Raw genomic sequence first — 18,863 nt, forward strand, 5'->3', positions numbered from 1 at the left:
CAAAGCGAACAACAAACGATTCAACGAACGAATTTTCCGTACCCTGATAAAAAGCGCTCACAGTTTACCCGAAAAAAGGATCCACCATCACTCCAAAATTTGTTTTTCGAAAATCCCATGCGTCTTTTCCGATACTTCGTAAATGCAGTAATTTTGTTTATTCATGACGACGAGATAAAAATGTGATACGCTGAAACGAACTATTTGGAAAAACGAACGGTGTCTGTCTGGCAATTGTACAATATTATAAATTTACAAATCAACTTAGAAAATTCTATTTTCTAATTTCATTCAAATTTGTTTAATGTTTATAAAGCTTTCAGAAAATAGCGACGAGAAACGTCTGGTGGGTGTGTTCAAAAAGTATCTACGCCTAAATAACTACAGCATCGGCGGTACGGAGCTATTTACAAATCGTAATGGCGTGGAATCATTGGCAATAAAGGGCAAGTAAAGTTTCTTATTTTATATTTCATAGTAGCACATATATATATTTTTCTATCTTCGCGACATTAATTAATTTTATATTTTCATAATTGTTTAATCATTAGATTTCGACGAATGCGTTCACGTACAGTTTCACGACTGCTCTCCGAATGCTAATTGCTTTAATTTGCAAGGCACTTACACATGCAGCTGCAAAGAAGATTTCGCGGACTTCTCAACCAATTCCATTTATCCAGGGCGTGTGTGCTCTGCAGAATTGATTGGTTGCGATCAATGCCACTATCATGGCAAATGTGCATTTTCCAAGTTTGAGAAATCAAAAAGTGTTGAAGATCCAGTTTGCGAATGCTTTGCCTGGTACACTGGTGCGACATGCCAAGTGAATTTGAAAATATTACTCATTGCATTAATAGCCGTGGGTACAAGTTTTCTTACACTTTTGATGTTTTGTATCTTACTCGTATTCACTAAGCGACAGTCATTGCGGCATAAAGCGCTTTCTTTATCACAACCAAGTACTGGGATTAATCGAATAATTACAGAAAAAAATTCTGCCCTAGCTGGCGTTGGATTCATTGGTGGCTACAGCAAGCACGGCATATCGGGTGGAAGGTCCAAAAGCAATAATTTCGATAAATGTGTTATGATAAAAGATACAAGCAGTGAAAGTAGTCAAAACTCGATGCCATTTCTATTGAAGGTTAGTTCAAGCATTAATACAAATTATGTTAGAGTATGTATTAGTTTATTAACTTCCAAATTTGAAATATGATATACGAGCAAGAATGATAGAGTAAGAGATTGTGCCTTCCAAATTCGCTGTGTCGAAACAGTCAATGCATAATAATACGTTCACATATGCATTAATTACTAATAAACCCACCAAATTAATCTACCCGTTCACACAAGACAGATCACCTGTAAAATTGCCACTCAGCTGTCAATACTGCTTTGATAGGTTTTTCTACATAGAAACTATTTTGGTTTCTTTAATTATTACTAACGATATGAAGAAAATACAATGAGAAGGAATATCTAATTTAATTGCGCAATTGGCTGTTAGTAATGAACAGTTGGAGGAAATCCGTATTCGACGTTTACTGAGGCTTTAAAAAATTATGGCATTACGCATGGGAATTTCTATATTACATTTTATAATAAGTAATAAGAGGACCAAATGTTTATGAACACACACTTTTTTCTGTAAAATGAATCCATAATTAATAATATTTAACAAACATTTTATTAGAATTATGTTTACAGACCTGTTTTTTTGCCGGCATCCAATTCATTTCGCTTTTTAAATTTTGATGTTGCTCCTTATATTCGTAATAATAATTATCGATATCACAGAGAACACAGGGTTGTATGTCAAAAAGTATCGTTATTATCTAGGGTTATTTTATAATCTCCGATTTTAGGAGAGAAATTTTGTATTGGAAATCTCGATTTTTAATTACGGATTGGGCGTTAGGCACGAAAAAGTAGATCATCTACTTATGTACATATATGTGAACGTATTATAAACAAACAAAAAGAAGAACTAGTTGTTTGCGAAGAATAAGAGTAGGCGAAAGCAATGGAAAGAGCCAAACACAAGAAATTAAATGCATACACACACTTTTTTGCCACGGCGTCTTTCGCATAAAAACGGAAACAAACTGGGGCCTTATATTAATTTGAGCTTTCTCAATTTAGCACACGGCCCTTCTTTTCATTAGTTTGATTAGTTTAAATCTCACAAATCACAGTACTACCAAGCCATTCACTGAATTTTCACAAACATGTAATTTCTCCTACTTTTGTTTGTTTGGTTTGTATTGCGAAGGGAGCTGACGTCCGAGTAAAATAACTGTTTTTTAATGGCGCTACCTTAGATACTCAATTCGCCTTGATATACGAGAACATACATAAGTACAATGCAATGCACGTGCAGTAATATGAACACTGTATAATATCACCACATAGGGAAGTAATGTGCAACTTGATGGCTGATCAATAGAAATGAAGCCTTTCGCCTCTTATTTCCAATTTCCTTATATCGCCTTGCAGTGGTGGTGATTTTAATCTATCACGGAGATCAAGTAACATTCTATACATATATGATTTAGATGAAACCTTGGAAGTGATAGGAGTGAAAGATATAAGGTGCGATTCCCGAAAGAGGTCTGGCCTTTAGGTTGAAACCTTATGCCAGTTTAAAAAAACCCCGTCTCGACACATCAACAACAGCCTCGGATAAGGAACGAACTTAGATGCGGACCATTGCAACGTTTTAAGGATTATGAATGGAAAATATGTACTGGGAATGTTTCCACTATGTTACAGCCTGGGAAGATGGCGGAAATTGTAGACGCACTAATGAAATACATATATAATGTCGTTGATATGTGTATTCAGAGTTATGTAGACACCCACAATTCCTATGTTTTGTCCATTTATCGCACGCCACATAGAAATACAAATATAACCAACATCTTCTGCTATGACCCGATTTACACGAGGAGACATCTGGAAGGGAAACATTTTGTTCAAGGGCGAAGGACGGTCGGGGAAGAGAGAAGGGATTTTGTCTCCCGTACTCGGCGACACGCTTTGCTCTTCTTATTCGTATTTCTTATCTTAAAGCAATTTTTGACAGTTGCTTCATTCGTTTTCTTCTTTTGTAGAAGAAAGTTCTAAGTTATGTGTTGGTTTTCAATCAAACGGAAGATAACAACGATGACAAACATCCGAACGCTGCTTGGGAAATGCACGATTATTTTTGCTAGTGAAGTAGGTATAATTTAAAATAGTTATGGGACATGTTTATGTTGATTTTTAATTTTTCCCTGCATTTCTAGATACTCAAGTTAATTGTAAGTTAATTATTTACATATGAAGTATTTTTAATTTAATTTTTTTTATTCAAGTATAAGAATTTATAAATATATTTCAATAAAAAGAACAACAAATTATTTATTATTTAACCAGTTTGCATTTTTCATTCATATATTTAAGAAACTGTTGTCGAACGCTCTCTGCTTTACATGTAAGCGCGTGCTAGAATACATCCGAACCAGACGATGCTAAAGTATTAAATGTCAAAATGTCGCGGAAACATTTTTGCCCGTGTGTACGCGAATGAAACATCAAAAGAGAATTTCCAGTGTCTCCCTTCCAGATGTCTCCTCGTGTAAATCAGGACATTGAATTGAAATGGAAAGCATCGTTTAATTATAAACAATCCATCAATGGAAGTAACACGTGACAGTGCGACATACACTAGCGAGTGTGACTGCTTTTTATCCTATTCATAGACTGTTCCAGAATATGTACCGCCTTGAGATTTGTGTATGGTACTGGCACATGCACAAACTACAGGAAAATGTGAATTTGAAATTATACTCTGACGGGCGTAAAGAAGTTTCACTTAAAAAAGAGCCTATTCAATATTCTACGGTGGGTCTGAGATGCAAGGTTCGTGAGGAACTGGTTTCTCTGTGGGCAACAACACTAGAATAAGCTTACTGAGTTTCCTCCCGATCAGCCACCGATTGTGTTACCTAAAGTTAAAGGACAAATTCCAGAATACCTATATAAATAATAAATTTATATACACCCACTAAAGACAGTTCGGATACTGGTAAATACCAATTTTACTATGAACTTGAAATACTACTTAGTAGAATGCATAAATTTGAGGTATTAATAAATTATACAAAGTGTTGTAGGAAAATTTTTATTTCATACAGATACGAACGATAATTTATGTGACTTCGCGGTTTTACAAGGACTGTTTATAAGCAGCACAGCTTTCAAACGCTACAGACTTGGAAGATGCCTGACAATATTAGAGCAATCCAGATCGATCACATTTTTATTGATAAGAGACACTCCACGTCAATCATAGATGTGCGCTCATACAGGGGTGTATGCTGCGACACAGATCACTACCTAGTGATTTCTAAATTACGTCAGCGTATTTCTTAAGTAAATGAGAGTAAAGGTCATAGAAAAACAAAGTGGAATACACAGGAAATACAGAGAGAAATACAGAGAATCTTTGAAAACAAATATATGTAAATAATATTGTTAACGAGCCAAATGAAAGAAGACAAGTAAATATCGATGAACACTGGAACGAACTAAAAATTCTTATTATTAACACTGCAAAAAACACAATCGGCGAAAGGAGATCGGAAACAAATGAATGGTATGATGAGGATTGCCGCAAAGCAAATATTATTAAGCAGGAAGCGAGAAAGGCATACGCCGAGAGATGTTGGAAAGCAAACAAAATAAGAGAAAAGAAGCCAAAAAGATAATAAGGGCAAAGAAAAAAAAAATGAAACAACAGATTGAACAAATTGAAAGAGACTTCGCTACAAAACTGGTAGATCCATGTACCAAAATATAAAAAGGCAGACAAAAGCTTTCCAAACAAGAACCAACGTTTGTGAATACAAGAATGGAAATATTATTAGTGACAAGTGATAGAAAGATGGAAACAACATTTCACCGAGCTCCTCAACGAAAGTCATAGCAATGATATTGATAATAACAATGAAAGAGAGTTGATCCATATAGCTGAAATATTGATTGACGGACCTAGCACAGTTGAAGTAACCACAGCAATAAATAAATTAAAAAACAATAAAACAGGTGGTGAATACGGAATCCCGACAGAGCTCATAAAATATGGAGAGCAAACCTTGCACAAGCAAATACACTATCTTTTAAAAACCATTTGGAAAAGTAATAAAATATCAAATGAATGGCTAACAAGTGTAATAGTGCCAATACATAAGAAGGTCAATAAGACTAAATATCGAAATTGTCGAGGAATATCGCTATTGAGCGTTGGTAGCAAAGTGTTCACAAATATTGTGTACGAAGGTATTAAAGTTTATGCTGATGAAATAAAAGATGAATGCCAGTGTGGCTTTAGAAGCATTCGATCGACAATTGATCAAGGTTTCTCGGTAAACCTAATTTTTGAAAAGTTTGTCGAGCATAACATTATTTTAAGCAAGACTTTTAAGACTATCAACCTCGACAGAAAGCAAATCAAACACTATTTCCAAAAACTTGGCGTTTTGTTGAAACTGATTGAACTGGTTCTCTGCACGTTGAAGAATACTACTAGTACAAAGCGAAATGACTGAACCCTTCCAAGTCCTGTCTGGTGTTAAGCAAGGAGATTCATTGTCCGCTCTGATTTTCAACCTTTTGTTGCACACAGTTGTAAAAGATATTAACTTGTCCGGGATAATATTTCACAAAGATTTTCAAATATGTGCTTATGCTGACGACGTTCCCATCATGGCAAAAAAACAAAAACAAACTAATTCGTATATCAAAGCTGCTAGATGATTTTGTTTTTGAAAGAGTAAATGAATTGAAATACATAGGATTAGTTCTATCAGCGAGTAAAGACACATCAATTGCAATTGATGAAAGAATTAAATCTGCAAATAAGACGTACTATGCAAACATAAAATTGAAAAAACTTTGATACGTCCGGTTCTTACTTATGGTCCTGAAATCTGGACACTCAAAGTTAATGATATAAACCAGCTATTGTATTTTGAAAGAAGCATAAGGAGAAAAATCTATGGTCCTACTGCGCTTGAAAACGGCACGTATCGCATCCATTACAACAACGAAATTGAAAACCTTATTGGTGGTGAAAATGTAATACTTTTTATTAAAGCGCAGCGGATTAGATGGATTGGACACATCATATGAATGCTCAACAAAAGACCAAAAAAGAGATGGCTTGATGACGTAGAAGTAGACTTAAAAGCGATGAACGTTCGTAATTGGAAAAATGAGGCAAGAGAGACTGAATTGGAGAAAAGTTGTTGATGAAGCTATGGTCTATTACAGACTGTGAAGATAAGGGAGATAGTAAAATATCAAGAATGATAGAGAAGAAGATTGTGCCTTCCGAATTCGCCGTGTCATAGGAGTCCCCCAATAAACAAACAAAAGGAAGGGAGCTACTACAGCCAAACACAAGAAACTATACGCACACACACATACTTTCCAGCCACGGCGTCATCCGCATAAAAACGCAATAAACTGTATTTAGAGGCTTTATATTCATTTGTGCTTTAACAACCTAACATGCGGCACTTCGTTTGCATTAGTTTGTTTAGTTTTAATCTCACAAATCACAATATTACCAAGCCATTCACTGAATTTTAATAAACATGTAACTTCTCCTATTTTTGTTTGTTTTGTATTGCGAAGGGAGCTGACGTCCGATGAAAAATTAGCTTCCGACGAAAAATTATAACTGTAACTTGGGAGTCGACTTTCGGTTAATAGTTTACGGTCATTATCAGCAACAGCGAAAGTGGTACTGTGAAGGACACTAAAGTCGATTTTCGCCAATTTTTCTTGGATAGATTGTTTAAGGCGTAACAGGTTATTAAGCTGGCGTCCACCTTTATAAACTTACTTGTTCAAACTGCCCCAGAAGCTCTCCATTGGATTTAAGTCTGGACTAACTGCAGGCCACTTCAGCACAGGAATATTTTTCGACTCGAAAAACGACTTTGTATGCTTATCGCTGTGGCTTGGAGCATTGTTCTGTTGACACATCCAAGACTTACCGTGAAGTTCTTCTGAAAAATTCAATAAAACATTATCCAAGATCTCTACGTAATTTTCTGCGTTCATATTATGCAAAATAAAACAAATTATGGTTTTGCCACCATAGCTTATTGCAACCCAGGTCATAAGAGAGCCACCGCCTAACTTTCGGGAGTGACGCGTTTGCCAAGGCTCGCGAATATATGTATTTCCAATACTTTTGACAACCATCAGGCCCATCGAGAAATATTGTGGATTGTCATTCATTATCGCAGAACTTAATATTATTGGCGAATTCGAGGCTAGGTGCTTTCTAGCGTGGTGTAAACATTGGTTTAGCCAATGTATTTTGATATTTTAAATTCGAATCTTCACTCAAAATTTACTATATTCTTCTTTTCATAACATTGGTTAGGTCTCATGTTTTTATCTCTCTCTTACACCAGTCATCAATCTTAAGCTTTGGATCAGTTTTTTTAATATTTTCATATTCATCAGGATTTTTCAAAAAGTTATGGAAGGTATTTTTATTTCAATTTAGTTTTAGCGCTCTTTTGCAAACTGAGATTCCAGATTCACTTTAAGCTAGAATACTAGCGTTCCTTTTGGCATAGTGTCCAAAAAAGTTATTTTACCCGCATGATTATAATTTTCAAATATTTTCAACTTTTTTCCGATAGGGAGGGCGAACGAAGCAATATTTTTTATTTTTCGCTTGTCATTTGTAAACTTCATTAGTACACATTACATCATGGAACGCTGTACACTTGAACAACGAGTGCAAATCGTGGAAATTTTTTATGAAAATAATCGTTCTGTTGCTGCTTCTTTAAGAGCATTACGGCCATTTTACGGTCCATTTAACAAGCCGTCCCGTTTTGGGGTTATGTGAAGTCATTGGTCTACAGTAACAAGCCGGCGACGATTTGTAAGCTCAGAGCCAATATTGAACGCGAAATTGCTGGAATTTCGGCCGATTTATGCAAAAGAGTGGTCGAAAATTGGGTTCAACGATTGGACTTCGTAAAACGTGCACGCGGTGGTCATGCAAAAGAAATCGAATTTCATACTTAAATGTATATGTTCAAACTCGATAATAAAAAAAAAATTAGTTAAAAAAGTCAAACTGTTTGTGTTTTATTCAAAAAAGTTCAAAAGTTGAAGCGCTCTTATTGAAAAACCCTATACAAAATTATCACACAATTGCAACAACAGGAAATAAAATCCTAACGAAAGCACTTGTCTCTTATGACTATTATATCATATTTCTTTGAAGAAAGACGAATTTCAAGCATTGCTCACACGTAGCGGGTTTTGAAGCAAAAGGCAATAAAATTTAAAACTTCCACTAGTCCGTCTACACATTTAAATATATTACAAGGCAACTCCAGAAAATATTATGTAGCTGTTTTGGAAGAAAGATTATGAAGTTAGTTTGCCCCATATAGCTAATTCACATAGTGTACTATATTAGCTTAATCTTGCTGATCCTGCTGACTAATTCATGATAGAGTATGTTTCAATGTGTTAGAGCTGGTGTTAATTTTTTGAAAATAATTAAGACTGGGATCAATTGAGCTAGGAGTAGGAGCCAAGGCGATGGGCGGCTTACCATAGGTCAGACTGGGGGAATTTTTATACCCAGAACTATTAGATTGGATATGAAATGTCACATGGTAGAGCCTATTTTATAAGTGCGTTTGCCCCCCAGAAGCTTTATCAAAATTTTAAATAGAGGTCTATTAGTTGTGGGCATTAAAGTGGCCATTTCGTATCTTTCGAGATGTTGGAAAGTACATGCTTCTGCGTACTTCGTGTGATAGGGCATGTTGAGAAGCTTAAGATGGGAACTGGCGCATCCTCCATAAATTGGAAGGCCGTAATATATATTAATGACCTGGTTAGCTCTACGAATGCATTGGTGTGAACATGTAGATGTTTCCTAGTAAGGTATATGATTATGTGAAGTGGGGCTATAAGATTTTTTATACGTTAATATATGGTTCTTTGTAATATTGCCCATCAACCCGGCATTCACGAACAATGGAGCTATAATTCCCGTTCTCTACGTTCCCTCGCCGAAGAAGAAATCGGATTCTGGCGAGCCCGAAAAAACAGTTGGTACGACGAGGAATGTCATGCTGCCGCAGAAAAAAAAGATACTACCTACAGAGCTACGCTGTGATCGGGCGCAAAGCGAGCCGTGTGGGATCGCTACCGAGAGTTAAGAAAGGAAGAGAGGCGAATTATCCGACAGAAGAAACGAGAGGCCGAAATACGTGAGTGCGAGGAACTTGAGATGCTTACCAATAGGAATAACGCCTGGAAGTTCTACCGGAAAGTTCGGCGGCTTACAGAAGGTTTTAAGACCGGGGCGTTTTCCTGTAAGAACAAAGACGGTGATCTGCTGACTGACATCCAGAGCAATCTTAAATTATGGAGGGAACACTTCTCGAAGCTCTTGAACAGTGATAACTGCGCATGTCAGAGAGAATGTAAAGATCCCGATACTCCAATCGTTGACGACGGAATTGTCATTCCGCTACCCGAACCTGACGAGGTGAGAATAGCGATAACGCGGCTAAGAAACAACAAAGCCGTGGGCGCCGACGGACTGCCGGCTGAGCTATTCAAACATGGCGGCGAGGAGCTGGTAAGGTGCATGCATCAGCTTCTATGCAAAATATGGTCGGATGAAAGCATACCTGCCTATTGGAATTTAAGTGTGATTTGCCTAATCCATAAGAAAAAGGTGATCCTGCAATCTGTGCCAATTGCCGCGGGATTGGTCTTCTAAATATCGCCTATACGGTTCTAGCGAGCGTATTGTGTGAAAGGCTGAAGCCCACCATCAACCAACTGATTGGACCTTATCAGTGTGGCTTCAGACCTGGAAAGTCTACCATCGACCAAATATTCACAATACGCCAAATCCTGGAAAAGACCCATGAAAAGAGAATCGACACACACCATCTTTTCGTCGACTTCAAAGCTGCATTCGACATTACGAAAATGAGTTCCCTTTACGCCGCGATGTCTGAATTTGACGTTGCTCAATTCGAGCAGCGCCGTCAGAATTGGGAAGGACCTCTCCGAGCCGCTTGATACCAAACGAGGTTTCAGACAGGGTGACTCGCTTTCGTGTGACTTCTTTAACCTGATGTTGGAGAGGATCGTACGAGCCGCAGAACTTAATCGCTCAAGCATAATTTTTTATAAGAGCGTACAATTTGTGGCGTATGCCGATGATATTGACATCATCGGACTTAACAACCGCGCTGTTAGTTCTGCCTTCTCCAAACTGGATAAAAAAGCAAAGTGAATGTGTCTGGTGGTGAACGAGGACAAAACGAAATACCACCTGTCATCAAACAAACTCGCGTATCGGTACCCACGTCACTGTTGACAGTTATGATTTTCAGGTTATAAAAGACTTCGTTTATTTAGAAACCAGTATTAACATCGATAACAATGTCAGTCTTGAAGTCCAACGTAGAATCTCTCATGCCAATAAGTGCTACTTTGGACTAAGTAGGCGACTGAGAAGTAAAGACCTCTCTCGACAATGCTCTACAAAACTCTCATCGTGCCCGTCTTAACATATGGCGTAGAACCGTGGATGATGACAACATCCGATAAAGCGACACTTGGAGTGTTTGAGAGAAAGATTATGCCTAAGATTTTTGGACCTTTGCACGTTGGCAACGGCGAATATCGCAGACGATGGAACAATGAGCTATATGAGCTTTACGACGACGTAGGCATAGCGCGGCGAATAAAGATCCAGTGGCTACGTTGGCTGGGCCATGTCGTCCGAATGGTTACAAACGCTCCGGCTCGGAAAGTATTCGATGCGGTACCATCTGGTGGTAGTAGAGGAAGAGGAAGGCCTCCTCTGCGTTAGAAAATCAGCTGGAGAAGGGCTTGACTTCACTTGGTGTGTCCAATTGGCGCCGCTTAGCACGAGAAAGAAACGACTGGCGCGCTTTGTTAAACTCGGCCAAAATCGCGTAAGCGGTTATCGCGCCAATTAAGAAAGAAAATAAAGCTTCTGCATTGTCCGTTAGTTTAGGCGAGTTATGTTTTTGGGTCAGAATTGATCTTTTGCTAGTGATGTAAAACGATGGAAAGTTACATTCCATTGCGTAATCTGACCAAGTTCTTCCGAAAGCTCGTCTTATTGTGTGAGATGATGATCGGGTTAGATGGATGCGAGGGGATTTTTGAGTGGTCTGTAAGAGATTTTATAAACGCCCAGATTTTTTTGGGTGTGGAAGTTGGCTTTATTTTTTTTGTAAATTCAGTGATTGATGTCCTTTTGGCAATTTTAACGGATTTTTTTAACACTAAATTAGTGTTTTTGTACTCTATTAAGGTGAAAAGGGAAGGCACGAATTTGTATATTTGCATTGCCTTGCTTATTGGTACTAAAAGTGTTTAAGTCTTTGTTCCATCAAGTTGAATATTTTATGTGTGAAGTGATACTCTGCCGGATAGCTAAAATGGCCGTTGGTTTGATGGCTTTTGAGATTTTTGATGCATATTGGTAAATGTCAAATAACCTCCAATCGCTGCAGCTCTTTTCACAAAAGGATAGATAGAGCTGCCAGTTGGCGGCGTGAAGTGAGTTGGTTCGCATTTCACAAAATAGCAGAAAATGATTACTTCCGTGCAGATTCACGAGGACAACCCAAGTGCACCGAAGGCTTAAATGCGCGTGAATAAACGTAATTGTCTTAAAGTATTATCCGCCTAAAGGTGTGTAGTATGATAAAATTTTGGTGAAGATTATGTTTTCCATCGTTGTACCACAAACGTTTAGTTTTGGTGGTGCTGAAGCCTGAAGCCATTCAAATCTCCTAGAAGTAGCATGGAATTGTAGGCGTGGGATAGCAGAGAGGAAATATCACTGAACAGTAAGAAAAACGATTGGTTTGCGTGAAATTAGTTTCGCAAGTTAATTAATAAAACAGAAGCAGATCTGCTCAACTTAAGCTTAAGAACTATCATACATATTCTGCACTAAAATGTCGCTTTATAAAGGGTGATTTTTTAAGAGCTATAGGAAAGTTTTTCAAAAACACACACGTAAAATTCAGAAAAATGCATGAAATTTTTATTTAAGTCGATAGTACAGTCCATATAATTTAATGTTTGAAGATTATTCGCTGCAAATGTTGCCCGCGACTGCGCCTCAAATGGTCCATCCGCTTAGTCCAATTTAGACATACTCTTTCCAATGTTTCGGCCGGTATCTCACTTATAAATGCTTTATTGTTGTCTTCCAATGCGTTAATTGAAGCAGGTTTTTCTGAATAGACATGAGTTTTAACATAGCCCCACAAAAAATAATCTAAAGGCGTTATATCGCACGATCTGGGTGGCCAATTGACAGGTCCAGAACGTGAAATAAAATGTTCACCGAACTCGCCTCTTAACAAGTCCATTGTTACGCGTGCTGTATGGCATGTGGCACCGTCTTACTGAAACCACATGTCATGCAAGTCAAGCGCATGCATTTTGGGCCAAAAAAAGTTGGATATCATTTCACGGTAGCCCTCACCATTCACAGTTACGTTACGATTCGCAGCATCTTTGAAGAAGTACGGTCCAATGATACCTCCAGCCCATAAACCGCACCAAACTGTGACCTTTTCTAGATACATTGGTAGCTCTTGTAATTCTTCTGGCTGATCTTCACTCCAAAATCGACAATTCAGCTTATTTACGTTCCCATTGATCCAAAAATGCGCTTCGTCGCTGAAAACAATTTTTCGATCAAAAAGTGGATCTTCGGCCAACTTACCAAGAGCCCATTTACCAAAAATTCTGCGTTGCGGTAGGTCGTTCGGCTTCAATTCTTGCACCAGCTGTATTTTGAAAGGCTTCACACCTACATCCTTTCGCAAAATTTTCCACGTTGTTGACTAACAGAGGCCCAATCGCTGCGAACGGCGACGAATCGATAATTGATGGTCATCATTAACACTGGCCGATACAGCTGCGATATTTTCCTCAGTTCACACTATACGTAAACATGTTGGTGGTTTGATGTCCAATAATGTAAATTTGGTTCTAAATTTAGTCACAATAGCTCGATTAAACTGACCATAAAATGGAAGAAGCGTGCGATAAACTTTCTTAACAGAACACGTATTTTTATAATAAAATTCAATGATTTGCAAGCGTTGTTCGTTTGTAAGACGATTCACGGTTAAATTATAGACCAAACTGAAGATGTTTGACAGTGAAACAAAACACGAAACGTGCGTCAGCCAACTGTCTAAAAAGATAATAGCTGAAAAATCACCCTAGACATATCTGCATTCTATGGGTTATCTAATTAGAGGTGTGTTTTGATATTCAGAGAAAAATATAGTTTTTTTTTATAAATAATCGGATGTTTATCTCATTATAAAGAGGAAAGTATGCCGCTAATAGTGAAAAATAACATCAGGCAAATGACCACCACGACCACCCTTTCATGAAATTTTCCATAACCGAATTGAAAAGTGGCTCCCCTATGTCCTCGATAGCCTCACGAATTCCAACTTTGAGGTATTAATCGACCCTGGATTGTTGGCGTAGGCCTTCTCTTTCACGTGGCCCCAAAGAAAAAAGTCACAAGGTGTTAAATCAAAAGATCTCGGTGGCTAATTGTGATCACCTCTTCGAGATATAACACGGTCCGGAAACTTTTCCCGTAAAAGATCAATGGTTTCGTTGCTTGTGTGGCACGTGGCGCCGTCTTGTTGGAAATAAACGTTGTCCAGATCAATACCATCCAATTCCGGCCATAAAATATCGTTAATCATCTCTAATCTAATCTAACTACCACCTGTTATTGAAAAACCCCTATGTATGCATGTACGGTAGGTAGAGAAAATAGTACAGAAAAAGTAATTCTTAACGCAGGTACATATTCCCGTAACATATCTCCGCCTGTGAGGAGTTTTTACAAAAATGATTTATTCTAGATACGGGGAGGTGGTTGAAAGATATCGCTTGCTATAATTTTATACATCCTGCCCGGCCAAGCCATCGCGGTTTAGTAATATCTCGTAGTAATATCATACCGAGCCCAGTGAGACAGCATACCGTTGAGAAGTGTGCTTGATGAAATGGCCATCCGACGTTCTTTGACCGTTATGTTATTTCACCGGAAAAACTCGAGCGAGGCCATAATACCTGGATGGGCGGAGGATATACTTCGATGTGCCAATGGGCAGGCAGCAAGTTCTCCTTGAAGATGAGCACTACATCATCACAGCGGAGATCCGGTTCTGCTCCACTGCCGGATCCACTGCTCTAGATCTTGCTTCATCAGGCGACTGACGCCGATAAATTGCATGCCGTTATCGCTATACAAGATGATGCAGATTCTACGACAAGTTATAAATCTATCGAAGACATTCATGAAGGTACGTGTAGACAAGTCTTCTGCCATCTCAATATGTACCGCCTTCGTTGTCATACAGACGAAGATAGCTGCGTTTGGCTTGGTGGTGATATTTGACCGACGCTCGCAACGACGCACGTGGAACGATCCATAGTAATTCTGCCCAGCTCGAGAAAATGGAGGAGCAACATGTACTCTAAAGCCATATGTTAGTTTTAGAGACGATCACAGCAGCGTAGACTTGCGTCACAAAAACCATGCAGCGTCAAAATGCCAGTACCTTGCAATATATTTGTACGCACATATGTAAACATATGTATACATAAATGCGTATATTTTAATAAATAGTTTAATAACATAATTAAAAGTAAGGTTCATATTTTTATGAAGATTTAAAAAAAAAACAATTATCAAAAAAATTAAATAAAAATAAAAACTGAATGTACGGCGATGCCGGTCTCAGGTTTTAAACCTGGTACTAAGCATCTACTGATCTTGTAAAAGCAATCATAGAGCAATTCAGTGAAGCAGCCAATTTTTTACATAAAATTGTGATTTATTTCGATTTTAGGCTGGGATTTACTATAATGTAACTTGGAGAGTTTTAGGCAAACTATAATGCCTTATTTAATGAAACTTGGTGGAGATGTTAGGGAGTGGTTCATTAACAACATTTTTAACTCCCAATTATTCCAGAAATAATAGTTAAGTAATTATTTGCCTTCAAAGTGCCCTCGGGAGCTTCACTATAGTTTGGCACATTCTAATAAATATTTTTTAAACTTTACCTAAATTCACAAAATATAAATTCACACGCGTGTTTCTACTTATTAAAATGCTTGTATTCGAAATATTACAATGAAAATTAATAACAATCGATTATCATAGAGGATAAGAAATAGAATAAAAGACCATCTTTCCCAATCAGCAATGTAAAGATTTCATTTTATTGCTGGTAAATTAAATAAAACTTCTTAAGTATTACAAAAAATTGTACTTCATTTCTTCATTTGATAAATTAAATAAAATTTCTTAAGTAAATACATGTATCAATATCATCACTTTCCAATTTTATACGCTAATAAGAATTAATTGGAATTGACAACAGTTAATGTTGCAGTTCAGTGTTGATGATGAGGTTATTGCGTCTCCTTACTACACACACGCATATGACGTTTTAATTTTGGTTTCAATGGTTTTCACTCTGCAAAAATACTGTGGATGGCGTAGCCGGAGTTGGACTGATGACGGTTATTTCTGTGAAGCGCGGCCGAAGGCCGTCCACACGAAAAAAATTCTAGAAATTTTCAAAAACGCTCCCGTAAAATTGAATTTTATATGTTTATATTTTCGAAAATTTTCCTCAGTTCTAAACTAAAGTAAAAAATACTGCAGATTTACGAACTGAACGTGTCTCCATGCGAACTTCGTTCTTGTCTCAGGTGTCTGGCAACACCAACTTTTCGCTAAATTACACAACTTTAACAATAAATTACTTAAACACTATAAGGCTCGGGAGGGTACGGTTTTCAGTTTTAAGATGGGGATACACCTCTCTATTTGTCTGCTGCATCAACAACAGCAAGCAAGAATGTAACTTTAAGTAAGAAATTCGTACAGCAAAAGTGTTGATTTGCTCGCAATTTTAAGTAGCCAATACGCGAAATATTTATTTTGAGTTGCGGTGCTTCGAAATAATATTTTTTGGCAGACTATTTTCAGTATAACTGATGAAGTTCATTTATTCGCATCTGTGTTTACTCTTTTACGTGTCCAATCATGTCTCGAAAAGAATTGACATTAGAGGAGAGAAAAAACGTATACACATGCATAAAGATGTAAAATCATACTCAGAATTCAAGAAAATCATCAGCAGGAGTAAAGAAAATGTGCAAAAGATAATGCAAAGATTCAGAAGAGAGAAAAGTATCGAAAATAAGCAGAGATCAGGCCGCCCTAGGAAACTAACTGACAGAGATAAACGCCTTATCAAGAAAACAATAGAAAAAAATCTTTCCGAAAGTGCCCCAAATATAGGATGGAGTACGAAATTCAATCAAGAGAAATGGATATAACGCATGTATTGCTAGAAAAAATCCCTTTGTCAGTGGTACTAATAGAAATACAAAGTTCGAATTCGCCAGAACTTATCAACTCAAAGAATTTGACTTCTGAGTAGTTTTCTCCGATGAATCGAAATATGTATATTATGTATAATATTTTCGGATATGATAGGCGACTTAAAGTGTGTAGGAAGTGAAATGAAGACTTAAATCCAAAAAATACAATACAAACGATCAAGCATGGGAGGGGCGGAAGTGTCATGGTTTGAGGCTGCATGTCCACACCAGGTGTTGGCAATCTTGTTTTTATTGATGCAATATTGACAAAAGATATGCATATATTTAAAAATTTTGATTGTTTTAGCTGCTGTGTGTGAAGTGCGCGCAGAAGCATACACTAATGATGTAAGCAAAAGCCGCCGTTAGCTTAAAACAAGTTTACATCTTCGATATTTCGCACTGCTGAAAATTTAAAATCCATTCCTTTTTGTTCTCTTCCAGAAGATAAATATTTATTTAAGATATACATATCTTTACGTATGGGGTTATCCAATTAAAAAAAATGTATGAAATAAGTGGTATAGCCGTGAAGTTATAAATTTGCTTTGAAACCAGATTGCTGCTTTTTTTGCTGTAGTGTATCTATGTTTACATATGCATTTTTCGGTGCGCCCGACGCAGAAATGTTCGCAAATCGAGACCCTCCGGTTTACTGTGGAGAAGAGACTAATCGTAAGACGGAGTTTTACTACTTCGGAAGTAAAATCACACCAGCAGGCGGGACGATTGAAGACATCGCACACCGTACCAACAAAGCTCGTGCAGCATTTTCACAGTTTTACAACATACATTCTGTCAAAAAAGTACCGAGAATTGTTCAATAAAACGCAAAATATTTGTTTAATCATCAAAATTAATGTTGTCGCCTTCAAAATGGGCTCCATTTGAAGCAATGCACATATGCCAACGATTAGTCCGGTCATCAAAGCCCCTTTTAACACGTTCGCGCAGGTAAATGCTATAGCATTCATTTTTATAGTGATGCAAAATGACGTGAATGCTACAGCATTCAAATTTTAAAGCCAATTTTTATTCATTTAATTTCATGTAACCTTGAGTTTTTGTAATTAATATACATTTCAAAGTATTGACCAATTGATTCATTAAGTACTTTCATATTATTTCATTTGTTCTCCATGTATTTACAAATTTCCTTAAGCCGGCACAATGAGTAAACTAGAAGTGTAATACTAGACGTGAATGCTATAGCATCTATATTTCGTAGAATTCTCAGAGAGAGCTGACTCTATCATTGCACATTTTTTTCTGAAAATTTCCTTTACTTACAACAATGTGCGTTGTAAATGCTTAGACATTTCATTATTTGCTTCAGTTAGACATTTGAGATTAAAGTGAAAACAATTTTTTTAATTATCGTATAACTTTTTTGAAAAATGAATTCACGTAAGAAGCCTACGCGAATTTTGAGATGATGATTCTGTTTCAGATCAACATATAGGTAAGTGTATTACGGAAATAATTGGAAATGAAATCAATAAATTTATGGAGACTTTTGTGATAGAATATGGACAATTCAGCGAAAACTCAAGAGAATGTACACCTTATATATTTTCCTCAAACAATATGGATCTATCAACATCATCATCTTCTGATTCAGAAGATTCTAACGGCATAAATATTATATTTCAAATGGGAGATGAGACAACTACTTTGTGAAATGAAGATACTGCAGAAATACAAGAATTTCATTTTGATTGGTCTTCAATGGGTATAGCTGATGATCTAAAAAATTGTAAAACTCCAAAAGAGATTTTCGGTAAAATTTGGTCTACGGAAATAATGCATTTAATTGTTAGTTGCACAAATGAATATGGAAAAAATATGCTCTCACTATCGCGTCCACACACATACGAGAAATTGCGAGTTGCATAGAAACAAATTTTCAAGAAATGGAGATATTCTTTGGCATTTGTTTGTTGCCGGCTCAAATAAAGGCACCTAAAATTCGTTCAATTTCGTCTAACAATCCCTTATAGTATCATCCAATTTTCGGGGCATCTATGACCGGGCGCAGGTTTGAGCAGCTATGGCGTTGCTTACATAGTGAGTCCGTACCAAATAATGACAGGCTATCCAAGATTTCCGAAATTCTGATGCTTGTAAATAGTTCATTTCAAACGCCTTACCTGGAAAAAATTTATCGTGTGATGTATCTATGATGCTGCATCGAGGGAGACTAAGTTTTCGGCAATTTATGAAATCAAAGAAAAATAAATACGGAATTAAATTCGATGAGCTTTTTACACATGGCTATGCTCTCAATATAGACATACCTATATAAAGGCAAAGTA

At 37.1% G+C, this 18,863-nt stretch overlaps 1 protein-coding gene across 1 annotated transcript in view; it reads left to right on the top strand.

The window, feature by feature from the left end:
• Nucleotides 1-304: 304 nt before the first annotated feature.
• The window catches only part of LOC128870211 (uncharacterized), a 103,466-nt gene continuing 84,907 nt past the window's right edge, over nt 305-18,863 (top strand). The window contains exons 1-2 of the mRNA XM_054112807.1: nt 305-446; nt 552-1,147. Of these exons, the coding sequence (XP_053968782.1) occupies nt 305-446; nt 552-1,147 (738 nt within the window). The remainder of the gene's footprint in view (nt 447-551; nt 1,148-18,863) is intronic.

Source organism: Anastrepha ludens, chromosome X (assembly GCF_028408465.1).
Source record: "Anastrepha ludens isolate Willacy chromosome X, idAnaLude1.1, whole genome shotgun sequence".
In the NCBI taxonomy this organism is placed as follows: Eukaryota; Metazoa; Arthropoda; class Insecta; order Diptera; family Tephritidae; genus Anastrepha; species Anastrepha ludens.